The sequence below is a fragment of the Engraulis encrasicolus genome, chromosome 22 (genome assembly GCF_034702125.1).
Source record: "Engraulis encrasicolus isolate BLACKSEA-1 chromosome 22, IST_EnEncr_1.0, whole genome shotgun sequence".
Lineage (NCBI taxonomy): Eukaryota > Metazoa > Chordata > Actinopteri > Clupeiformes > Engraulidae > Engraulis > Engraulis encrasicolus.
In genome coordinates, this window is record NC_085878.1 from 51,514,112 (window position 1) to 51,527,639 (window position 13,528).

Sequence of the window (13,528 nt, forward strand, 5' to 3'; positions counted from 1 at the left end):
AAATGTGCACCTCACCACAACTCTCCTGTTTCCTCCAGAAACGGATAGTGTGGTCCAGCCCAGGCTTACAGTCCAGCCATTCCAACAATTCCTCCAATGGACTATTTTCATGTGACATTCAACACACATTACACAATTTCTATGCCACAACAAAAGACGGAAGGACAAACAATGACTTGCACCCACGGTACTCTGACTTACATGGTCACAGCTGTCAAAAAGGCAATGGCAGCCTGCATTCATCAGGACGACACTGTGGCATGACCAAATCAACATTTGACGTCAATGCCCTGACTGACACAGCATAGGGCCACAGCATTTTGGACAGTGACAAAGACTCATGGTAGTAGGTGGCTCTGAAAGAGTCATGGTACTTACTTCTCAGAAGAACACAACACAGACAAACAATCATCAACCAAAAATGTACAACCCTACACAAAATAAACACATACAGACACAAACAAGCACTCTTGTTTTAATCATCCCATTGTGCGCAGGCACGCACACACACACACACAAACCAATGTGGCACATAAACAGGCACATGTGCAATCCTTACCTCTCATTGATGTCGACTCTTTCCATCGCGAGCAGTGTGTTGAAAGAGCTTCTGTTCATGTGCCCTGCATCTCACTGGCTGCCTGTGGATGCACACACGCACGCACGCACGCACACACACACACACACACACACACACACACACACACACACACACATCAACCAATGTCTGTGGAGTGGAGAAGAGGTTACGACCTCCGGCCCTCTGGCACAGAACCATTCACCCATGGAGCTGAATTCAATCAGCCACGGGCCACCACAGGCCCAGTTCTGAACACACTACAACATGGGCAATGTAAAGACCAAGGTTACCAGATGTGTCTGGCAATTTGCCAAAAATGACCATAAAAATATAGGCCTACAGAAAAACACACCCAATGTGTGTTTTTTTAACCCGCAGATGGCTATAGCAGTGCAATCTGGAAACCCTGCGCAAGACCAGCAAACACATGCAGCTGGGTCATTATGGCATTATGTGCAATAACCTGCCTAAGGCCGGGCATACACTGAGTGATATTTTCACTCGTGGGTATTAAGCTCCTGCTCATACTGCACGAGGGAATTTCACGATTTAAAAGTTCACATCTCAAGACTCAAGTCCTCACACTATACAAGCCGACAGTTGGATGCGAGCCGAATGCTCCCACTGTGCGAAATGACAGGCATGTTTCCTGGGTCTGCAGAGGATGGAACATGCACACCTGAGGTGGAGACGAGGACACGCTCAGGAGCGAATCACACGGCCCTATTAATTTGTGCATGTGTAGTGCCAAATCGGGTCGTAGCACTGCTTCAACTGTGCGATTTACTCACGAGGCACGATCAGGATTTCAAACAATTTTGATTGTCTTGCGACCCTACGATTGCACGATCGTGAGGTGAAATCGCTTGTCGTTACCCCATGTTCACTACACGATGCGACACTCACGATTGACCTACGATTGAGCAAGAAATTGGCCCGACTTCCAAAAAGTTGTGCGAGTGACAAATCGTGGCAAAATCGGGCAAAAAGTTGCACAGTGTAAGCCCAGCATTACATAGCATTGAAGTTGCTTTTCATGAGACATCAAATGTACAAGTTAACACATTGAATACTGGCGGTGCTTCTGAAATTATGTCGTAGAATACCGGCGTTTTAAGCTCTTTTGATGTTTTTTGTAGAATCACAGAATATTATGTGATGGTGCCACTGAAACATGTTATGGCTCGTTTGAAAGTGGAGACTTTGCCCTTGTCGTGGGTAAAAACCGTGTGTCTCTACGAGCTTTTATTGCCAAGCAAACCTAAGATAAACCGATGCGGGTACCTCCCGAATTCTGCAAAATTCTGCAAGAAAAGGAGATAATAAAGTTTTTGTGAACCAAGCGCTGTTTCAGAATGTCACGCTTTTAGATGGGGATCAGCTGGTATTGATATGAAATTATACTCATGAACGGCCATCCGGGTACTTTGCTCTTAAATTTGCGTTACGCCCCTTTATGGGTGAAAACAAACCGAATGTCTCATTGACTTACATGCTAAATCGGCTAGCCTAAATGAACACATTCCATGCTTCAGCCACGGCTGTTTGGCTATATTATTTGAACAGCCGGCAACACAACACGTTTTCGGCATGTTGCGCGTGAACAACGCTAGTCTACAAGTCCATAGCTTTCATTTATTAAACCCCAACATCACCAATTGACTTGCATGGGTTGTTTTCCCCCACAAATGGGCGTAACTACGCACATGGAAAACGTCACGCCGTTCATGAGTATAGATGGCACAAGCTCAGCTTCGTGTTGTCCTGCTCAGCTGTCTTGACACACCTCCTGTCTGACTACCATGGCCAATCAAAACACGCATTTACGTCCAGGGCTTCACAGGCTCACAGCAAAGTTTGCTCTGCAAATTATAGCTGCGAATGACATACATGAAAGCACTGCAGTCTTCAGTAAGACGCTGAAAGATGAACAAGGAACAAGTTCCGAAAGTAATTTAATCCAAGCTCAGTAACAAAATCCAATAACCCAATGCCTGATCCATAACTGGTGATCCATATGGGATGCAGTGTTTACGTAGCCACATAGCTAGTAGGCTAGCATCTGGCTGACGGCAAGCTCCAGAAAATGTCATGGGGGAGAAAACATAAACAGGATTACAATTCAACCCATCTTGCCGGTGATCAAACTTCAAAATCCCAGGGTATTGGATCCGATCACAGTTTGGGGGTCATTTGTAAGGATCTAGCCAAGGATCTGGGTAAGGATGTTAGTCTACTCAGGCTGCCAGACACAACTATTATCTTCCTCTGTATTTATTGCGTGAAGGACACTGTAAAAAGTGACAGAGTGGACGCCGATCATAAACGTAAGTACACAACTAGCACGATTCTTGACGACAGCATCATAGTCCACCACCATAGAGAATCACAAGTTGTGATTCTCTATGGTGGATTCATAAGGCTAACAGAGCTGCAAGCTGAGCTGGATCAGCATGGTGTACACACAAGGCACGCAATATAGTCAATGCGGGTTACTTTACCCAAAGGTTCTTGTAATTCATAATAGACCGTCTGCTTTACCTACGGTTGCTGCTCTGGTGTTGTGATTAAAATTAAAATGTCCAAATCATGACACAAGCTTTTGACTGCCATTTTTGTCATTTGTATTCGTCACAGACCTCCTAAAATCACAAATATTATGTATTGAAGGGTGTAGATTCCAAATATGACGAAAAACGCAAAAACATATTTATTTTTATTTATTAGTTATACAACGCATGGGCGTGAAAAACGTATTATTACGTCGTCAGTACTCAATGTGTTAAACTAATACACACAGAAACGCATCCACACACCCCACATATATATCAGTAAAATACAGTAATAGAGACATCAGAAATAAAGGTCTGTTCTAAGGTGGTTGTAGGCCTATATATTTTTTGGGAGGAACACCCAAACTAGCAAGGAGCACAACTTGCAATAAGCAAGTGAAAAAATTAAGGTGCTCTAAAACTTGTGAATGGAGTATAATTTTAATGCAACTTTGGAACAATGAAAGTAGCCTACTCAATGGAAATCCTACGTAGATACTGTAACATAAATTATTGCTAATTAAGGCCCGAGCACCGAAGTGCAAGCCCTCTCGGTGCGAAGCCCTATTGTTTTCCTAAGGATTATTCTTCTTCTTCTTTATTATTATTCTCTTTTTTGTTCAGCACTCTTGGGGCAATTTTCAGGTACTTCCGGTGCTCGCACACTTACGCCACTTGGTACACAAATCAGACATAGCACCCGCTACTCAGACACCAAATATTAACCCCTGATGGAACACAGGGACGAGGCCACGCCCCCAAACACATATAGTTTCAGCTACAGACTCGGGAGTTTTTTAAGGTGTGTATCTCAATAGGGCGCACAATAAAGTCCATACAACGATATGGCCACGCACAACAGGAAGTGAGATATTTGTACTTTTTTTGAGAGGCACCCAGCTGCAGACATATGGGGGTAGCTCCACAGGAAGTGGAGCAGGGAGCAACGAATATCCGGTGGAGCTTATTCGTTGCGGTAATGCACTTTAGTTTGTCAGCTAGTGAAGGGCATGGCGATTCTTTCCCACCAGTTCGTTCTCTTCGTTCAGTTCTGCTGAGGAATTCGTTCGTTCAGTCGTTCATTTTCATTACGTCACGCCACAACGCAAGAGAGCAAGGGGTGAATGTCGAGCGAACTAGTTCAGTGAACGAGAGGAGGAGGGGGGCATTATTACTTTGCCTGTGTGCTTCTCTTGTCCAAACATATCAACTTAACTCATTTTGCCTAACAATGTTATTTATTTAACAGCAGCACACATTCAAAAAAGCTCAATTGCAAGCTGCTTTTAACAAAAAAGTATGCCTTCGTCTCTGCCACGTTAAATTGTTTATTCGTGGTCATGGAGACTGTTGCTATGCGCCCACGCTGGTCTCGTTCGCGGGCTGAACACAGTTCGTTCTTGCTGTGCTGTGTAGATCTAAGGTGCCCCTCTTGTCTAAACCTATCACCTGAAACTTATTTTGCAGATTAATTTTATTTATTGAACAGTAACACCCATTAAAAAAGACAGAAAACAGTTCACTTGGAGCCACCGGATATCCGTCGCTCCTCGATCCACTTTTCGTGGAGCGCGCACCATACGTCTGCAGCAGGGTCCTTGTGCTTTTTTTTGGCTTTTTTGGGGGATTTTTTTCAGACTTTTACGTACTTGGCCTACACCGAACTGACTTAATATTCGGTGGACATGAGCTCAAGGCATTGACAATGATGTATTGCACCATGTGGTAGGCAAAGGAATTGCAGGAAAAGTGTAATTCCTCAATATCTTGCGAACCGAACGTCGTAGAGACTCCATTTTTGTTTTGGGGGGGTTGTAGCAACACGCTAGTCATACTAATGCTAATGCTAATTCTTAATGCTAATGTTAATTCATGCTAATTTGTTTTTCTTCAATATCTTGTGAACCGACGGTCGCAGAGACTCCATTTCTGGGTCATAGCCACACGCTAGTCATGCTAATGCTCATTGCCAATGGCATGCCCCGCCCCTGCAATGTACGTGCGAGGGCCCGTCATCGCCGCTTGCGGCTTTAATTATTGATTATTGCTGCATCTCTTCTACACAGGAAACTGAAGGGACATATTAAGTATTTCAATTAAGGTTTGGTTTAGCCTATGACTTCAGTTGTTACCTTCTAAGCTATGACCGAAAGTTGATAGCCTAAGAGTATTTGCCAACATGTCGAAATCCATCCCATTTTCAAAATTGCACATGGTTACAACTGGACATAACTGATCAGGGCTGCACTGTGGACACTGTGGCCCAACCCCGCACACAGGCAACCCACCCACCCCCCCCCCCCTCTCCATACTGATAGGCTTCTGATAGGCTCAGTCCATTATCTATAGTAAGGACCGATGGGCTGCCCCATCGAAGACAACATCTTACAGTACTAGAGAAACTGAGTTGTTATGGCTTTACCCCATCTGCCATAGCATGGATTAAACACTACTTAACAAACAGAACTCAGAAGGTTATTTTTAATTGGAGTCTCTCTAATGCCCAGAGATTGCACTGTGGAATTCCGCAAGGTTCGCCGCTGGGGCCATTGCTCTTTTCTATTTTTACAAATGACCTCCCACTTGTTTGTAAAAAAGCCTGTGTGTCTATGTATGCTGATAACTCAATTCTCTACACATCTGCACAAACAGTAGAGGAAATCACCTTTGCCCTTAACAAAGAGCTTCAGATGGTATGGTATTCAAATGGGTCTCTGTTAACAAACTGGTTCTAAATATATCCAAAATCAAGAGCATTGTGTTTGGTACCAAACAGTCATTAACGATCTCAACCTTAGCTGAATCTTGTACTGATAATGTTGCTGTGGAGCAGGTACAAGAGACAAAGCTTCTAGGGGTAACCCTAGACTGCAATCTATCTTGGTGAGGACATATTGACCTTCTAGTTCAGAAGATGGGAAGGAATATATCGGTAATTAAGAAATGTTCCCCTTTTCTAACATCTCAGCTGACCAAACAGGTCATGCAGACCGTTCTATTATCACACCTAGACTACTGTTCGGTGATCTGGTCAAGTACCACAAAAATTCATTTAGCTAAGCTTCAGCGGGTACAAAACAGAGCAGCCAGACTTGTCCTTATGTGCACATAGAGAGCCTATACAGACGACATGCATAACCAACTCTCCTGGCTCAAGGTCGACAAAAGGTTGAGAGCATCCCTGCTTTCTTTTATTTAAACTATTAACACATTAAACAAACCCAACATGTTGTTTCAGCACCTCACACTCAGCTCCACTCTGGATACATACTCCACCAGGGGACCATTCCATCAACGGCGATTCCCAAATCCGAGTTCAAGTCGGTAAGCTGTGCTATTTTTAGACACAGATCTGTTCCATCAGTCTTGCTAACCTGAAACTCAGCTGAGTTGCCATGGTAATTTATGCTCCAACTCAAACCTGGTAGCTCCCAGCTTTAACACCAGGCTAAATGAATCAGTGTTACAAAAAAATGAACCTGTAGGAAACAGTGTCACAATCGGCACGTTCCACTTAATTCATGCCATCATTTTACGAGATCAAAGCGAGCCAGTCTCACTATTTTAAAAGTCTATGGTGTGATAATGCCAGTAAAAACTACAATATTACCATTGTCTTTCATTTCAGGGATTTCTGATAATTTCTTGATAATACTAACATCATATTGAACAATTCCTTTCACAGAGATGAAAATGTGAATGGCCCAGTGGGCAGATGCGCTGCGTAATATGTGGTTGCCCCAAGTTCAAGTCTTGCATGGCGATATGTTATAGAAATGAAAACTTCATAACATACTTTTTTCTATTCCCTCCTTTGATGTCGCTTTGTGGCTGGCTTCATTTGCTATCAAGCAATAGGCCTACAGTTAAATGTAAACCTTTACATTTTACAGCATAGTCAATAAAAAACATCTTCACAACCACCTTGCAGACGCCGACGCTTGGAGTTTGCATTGGAATGATTCAACAAATGATCTTTGCCTAACGTTTTACCTATTTTATCCTAAAACAAATTCTTTGGAAAGATGAAATTAAAACACATTAGATAATGCAAGCATTTTATTTTTACGCATTGAAATAATGGCATTCGAGGTTCAGACGAGGATCTCCCTTTGATGATTGTGTTACTAATCTGTCATTGCGCATGGTGGGGATGGAACGCGGGCCTCTCGACCAGAGTGCGGCTGCGATACCGCTCACCTACAGATGCTCGCATCACATCTCCGATAAAGACTTGATTTGACAAGGCATGCCCGAGTCTACAACATGATCTCATTTTCTACAATTGTTGATATGGACTTCCCTGTACAACGTGCACGAGTGCAACGCTAGCTTTGATGAGGGCGACTGAAGTGAAACTAGCCAAGGCGCAGTTGATCTTCAGTGGTGGAACGGCGTCAGCCTCAAGTTTAAACTGCCGTTAGTTGAAACTTGGCTTTTGCGCGTAAGCGCTGCTGAATTCAGCGCCAATGATGGAATGGTCCTCAGACATGCTACTATAGTGGCAACTACACAATACCAACAATCAAAACATTGCACAGTATTATGCAGAGCTATGACTGAATGGAAGAGCCTTCCAGATTATATTTTCAAAAAACAAAGTAAAAATAGTTTTAAAACCCAAATAAAGCAATATTTGATGGCTGATTGTAATTGAAATATGATGTAAGGGTTTGCACCAAACATCATGTATGTACTGTACCTAAATCTTAACCTTTGGTGGTATTGTTGGTTGTGGAAGGATTAGGATTAGGAATCACCATTCTATTGTTTGTGTGTTTGTTTTTTTTCTTTTGTCTAATTAAGTATTTAATGTTGTCTGTACAGTCAGTTGTTTTAATGTGTGGACTCTGGGAAGAATGTATTATTTCCCTGTTTTTATATATCTAGTCTTGCATGTCTTGTTTGTTACATGTTCTGTGTGGACCCTAGGAAGAGTAGCTGATGGGTTACATCAGCTAATGGTGGCCCAGTCTCTAAAGAAAAAGGACTGTCGGCCCATCAGGAAAATGCTCTGCATTCAAGATCACCCAGGGCTCTAGACTAACTTTTTTCACTGGCGCGCCCAATTTTTTTTTTCTTTGGTGCACCAGCACAAAAGTTAGGTGCTCCCAATTTTCCGAACACATTCCATCGCAGTTTACAAGGTTTTAAAATGCTTTTTGTTGTTGTTATTGTCATTATTATTATTATTATTATTATTTTAAATAGCTGCCTATATGCAATATAGCCTACTTTTGCATTTTGTATTTATTTTGTATTAATTTTTCCTTTCAGTAATAAGATAAAAATGAGCATATTATTGACTCAAAGTCCAAATTACATGCCTAATTTGGGCATGGGCATGCTATCCACCTCTATGTGCCCAAATGTATGTACACTGGTCTTCCTCTCCGCAAAATACGGGCGTAAAATGACGACGCAATGTCAGTAATCTCTACTATTTGGAAGGATATTAGGGCTGTCTGTTATTTCCACAGATGTCTTCATCTTTTAAGTGTCTGCTGTGACCCCTATAAATTGAGCACACGCACATCATTGCAGGTCGAATTCACATCAAGGACATTTTTTAATGAAGAATTATTTCTGACTTAAACTTTGTGAATGAAATCTCTTGTAGTAAAGCTGACCATTGCTAATTTGACACTGCTGATTTCAATGCAAATCACTTAATTTTTATTCACATTACAAGCTTGTCTTATTGTGGTGAAAATATGAATCCAGATATGTTTAACTTTGTAATATTGTTTGTAATTCTTGTAGTGTGTGTGTGTGTGTGTGTGTGTGTGTTGATCTCTCCTTTCCTCCTCTCTCCTCTTCTTTTCCTCTCATTTCTTCTCCTTCCTTGGAGTGTACAGATGTGAGGTTTTGTAGTGTTTGGCTGTGTGTTTGGTTGTAGGCTATGTTAAAGGTCTGTTGTGTGGCTTGAGTGATGTGATTCACTGTTTTCAGAGGTAAATATAAAGCAGAAGTTAAAAAAATAATTCAAAAGTGTATATAATATGCTTATTATGTTAATTAGGCCTCTGCTGTCTGTAAATGTGGAAAAAAGCTAATCAATTAATTAATTAATTTAAAGGTACACTGTGCAGGAAATGGTCAAAAAAGGTACTGCAACTATGCTGCTCATTGAAACTGGGCTGCCTATTGCCAAATTTGATCTTTAGATGAAAGTTTACTTTGTAATAGACTAATATTTTCTTTCTAGTATGGCCCAAGTACAGTCCTTTTTTGCAGCTAAAATGGCTATTTCTGAAAATTCAAAATGGCGGACCATGGAGAAGATCCCCCTTTTCATGTATGAAAAGTGCAATTTTCCCAGTCATACTGAATACTTAGAATTTGATGGTGGTGGTAAGTATTCATGGAAAAGGTAACATTAGTGAATGGGTACCAAGGATTCTGAAAATAAACAACTAAAACACACACACAGTGTACCTTTAATGTTGGCATTCAAAATATAATAACTGTAACTGTAATATGTGTGTATCAAAAATGTTTGGTGATGATGGGACAGTTGCAATGAGGATGTAAGGATGTAAATTGCGGTCAACTTCATTGTGACCAGAAAGTCAAATAGTCAACAAAGACATCCCTGCACTAATGTCTGAGCTGTTTACATCCTCTGACGTAGACACTGCTAAATATATTGTTTTAAATTGAAAGTTTTCTATTCAGATAAATCTCATACATCTAACACACAGTACATCACGCCATAAGAAAAACCCAAACAACTCTGTAAGAGAGAACAGAAAAAAGTAATGATAATAAATTCAGTATGTACACAACACCCAACAATATACAGTATAAACTACATGCCGTGTAACACACAGGTCTCTCAACACACAGACACTGGCAGCAGCACCTCGGAAAAGGTGACCGCTCACAGACCCTGCACAGCCTTATATTAAACCCATTAATGTGAGGTCAAGAAATAAATCCCAGCTACAAACTATAATCAAACTCCTCAAGCCCACAGGCCATCTGCCTCTTGTTCTAATCATTGTGCCATCCAATGTCTTAGGATAATTCTAGCAGCTGAAGCCAGCCCAACCCATCAATACTGAGTGAACCGCTCTTGTAAGTTGTGGTATTACGGTTTTGCAAAATGTACATCTTACTTCTTCATTGTATTTACCACTGTCAGCTAGGATTAGTTACCACGTGTCTTTGTCTACAGTTGAGGACGATATTATTAGCCCCCCTCCAGAAATTAGACATCCCTCTTGATTAATCATTGAGAATGACCATTATTAATAAATGTATGTTATTCTGGAAACTAATACACCATGGAGATAGTATCCAATAAGTTGAATTTGGACTTTTCCATTTTTACAATGAGTTTAAACAAAAAAGGGTAAAAACAGCAAGGACAAAATTATTAGCCCCCTTATCATTAATAGGCCCATTTTTTCATTGCAAATAGTTGAGCTGGTCCAAATTGCATGGATGTTGAGGATGGACATTAATTTTCAGCACTCCTCGAAGACTATCTAAAGGATTGAGGTCTGATCCACTCCATGATTTTAGTATCCTTGAAGAACATTTTAACTATTTTGGATGTAGGTTTTGGGTTATTATCTTATTGAAAGATCCAGTGAAGATCTTAGCTTCCTCTATGAGCATATTTTTGCATGGTCACCTTCCACATTCTATCATAATCATCTGTTTTTATGGTGCCGTACACCCAAACAAGGTTTCCTGTGGCTGAGGATGCCACAAAATGATGGTTTCCACAATTAAACATGGTGGTGGAAGCATGTTGTAAAGGTTTAAGGCCTATCCCTTTCTTCACCTGACAGAAGCAGAATGTATGCATCAAAGCAGGTGCAATTGAATCTCATCAGATCTCATCAAACTCATTTTTGACTTTCAAATGTTCACAGGCTAAGCTCAGTAACACTCTGATATGCACCGCCTTCAGTAAAAGGGTTCTTCTGTGATGATGGCCCCAAAGCTCAATATGATGACGAGCCCTAACAGCTGTCTTTCTTGAAATAAAAACTCCAGGGGCCTCATTTATCAAGCGTTCTTAGGCACAGATCTGTGCGTAAAGCGTGCGTGCGATCATTTCTGAGCAAAGTGTGGGATTTATGAACATGTACTTGAACGTAGAAATGTGCCTAAATCTACGCACACCTCAGACCATGTGTGCCAGTGGAAGAAACACGAAATTGCAAACAAGGTACCGTGCAAGGTACAGTTTACTTTGAATGACAATGGAGTACGAAAGTGTGCTATTTTACAGTGTTTTTGTCCATGTGTGTCTCCTTCTTTTACTTATTTTGCACTGTCCTCCTGTCGAAAGCACCTCCACTTCTGCCACGGAAATGTTTCTATCTCCGCACTTCCCGCCAGCGCTTCGACTGGCGCGTGTGTCTGCGTGTGTTCATGTCACGTGTGTCCAAACAGGGTGGCGCCTTCGAAATAACATGGCATTTGAATATATTTTAATACCATATATGGTTACTTGGAGGCGTTTCGGGATGCAAATTACCCCGAATGCACGCTTGCACAGTGATTAGGAAGGTGTGGGATTTATCATGCAGACGTGTGCGTAGGACCAGCCAATGCACGTTTGATAAATCCCGATTTTTCTGTACTTGCGAACATTCTAAATTTCACTCGCAAGACACAATTTAGTAGACATTCTACGAACTGATGATAAATGAGGCCCCAGGTGAGGGCAGGTCAATAATAACCATCTAGGCAGGTATCCAATGCTTCTTTAGTCTAATGAGACTAAGCAGGTTCCACTGTTACACATAGTGGTGGGGCAATCAAGTTTTCAAATTATCAGAGCCTGTTGTCAGTTTTGGTTCATAAATGGCGCCATATTGACTATTAATGATCAGGGGGCTAATAATTTTGTCCTTGGCATTTTTGCCTTTTTTTTGTTTAACTCATTGTAACAATAGAAAAATCAAAATTCAACTCATTGGACATTATCTCAATCAGTGTATTTGTTTCCAGAATAACAGAAACGGTTAATAAAGGTCATTCTCAGTGAGAAATCAAGAGAGATGTCTAATTTCAGGAGGGGGGCTAATAATATCGTCCTCAACTGTATATGACATTCCATTTCTATATCAAATTCTATTTGTCTTATCAGTGTCACATGAGCTACTGGTCAATCAAACTTTTCTATTGTGCTAAATATATTGTAATGTAATACTGTGGATATGGAGTGTGTCTGCTTCATAACAGATGCATGCACATGCAAAAATGAAAATACATATCCTTATCTGCCCGCCATGAAATAAACTTTGTTATAATGGTTGAAATAGGCCAAGCAGACATGTGTGTGATATCAAAGTACTGGTCCAATTAATTTTCCTTCCACATGTGATAAGCCAACATGGGAAACATGATAAGGAAATGAAATGACAGCCAAATAAAGAGAAAGAGAAAGAAATGGAAAGATAATGTAGGCCTAATAGCAAAATGAAAGCAAGTGGGGTGGGTTGCGGGGTAGTGGTGGTAGAATACTTTCACTTACACAAGCCAATGCATGTAGGAGCTTGGAAGCCTGAATGAAAGACACATGATATAACAGTGTATAACTGTGTATTGTAATACTGAAGCATTTAACAATGACCATAATGTGGCCATGCTGTATAAACACAAAGGGAAAGGGGCTATAAATTTGACGACAATGTTTGTGTGTGTGTGTGTGTGTGTGTGTGTGTGTGTGTGTGTGTGTGTGTGTGTGTGTGGCCAATATGGCATCTGTGCTGTGTCACGCAGAGTGAGCGCTGTACCACCAAACCCGTTATAGCTGTTAACCCTTTAGAGTCAAGTCACCACACACTTGAAACATACTGTTCCAAATAAAATATCTACGTGATCCTTTTGGATCAAAAATAGCTACAGACAGAGGATTTTTTTTTTTTTTTACGATTTATCCACACTTTACCTCTCAGTTTGATTGGTCATAGCATTGGCCGAGGTAGTACAGAGGCAATTTGAACAACATAAACAATGACTTGGTCACACACTCAGCTACCTGATCCATGCAATTCCACAATAAAGTTTTCTTGTTTAAAGGGACACTGTGCAGGAAATGGTCAAAAAAGGTACTGCAACTATGCTGCTTATTGAAATTTGGCTGCCTATTGCCAAATTTGATCTTTACATGAAAGTTTACTAAGTATTAAACAAATATTTTCTATTATGGTCCAAGTACAGTCATTTTTGCAGCTAAAAATGGCTATTTTTGGAAATTCAAAATGGCGAACCATGGAGAAGATCCCCGTTTTCATGTATGAAAAGTGCAATTTTTCCAGTCATAATGAATACTTAGAATTTGATGCTGGTGGTAAGTATTCATGAAAAAGGTAACATTAGTGAATGGGCAGCATGAATTCTGGAAATAAACAACTAAAAATCTCACACA

The 13,528-nt window shown here is 40.9% G+C and overlaps 1 protein-coding gene across 2 annotated transcripts in view; it reads right to left on the reverse strand.

Moving 5' to 3' along the window:
• The window catches only part of htr4 (5-hydroxytryptamine receptor 4), a 97,987-nt gene that overhangs the window by 61,567 nt on the left and 22,892 nt on the right, over window positions 1–13,528 (reverse strand). The window contains exons 1-2 of one of the 2 annotated variants that reach the window (XM_063188682.1): window positions 1,164–1,241; window positions 560–641 (exon numbers count right to left, since the gene is read on the reverse strand). In XM_063188682.1, coding sequence (XP_063044752.1) covers window positions 560–618 — 59 coding nt within the window. In that variant the 5' untranslated portion in view covers window positions 619–641; window positions 1,164–1,241. Of the gene's footprint in view, window positions 1–559; window positions 642–1,163; window positions 1,242–13,528 lie in introns of those variants that run through there. The other variant, XM_063188680.1, reaches the window with a different exon arrangement.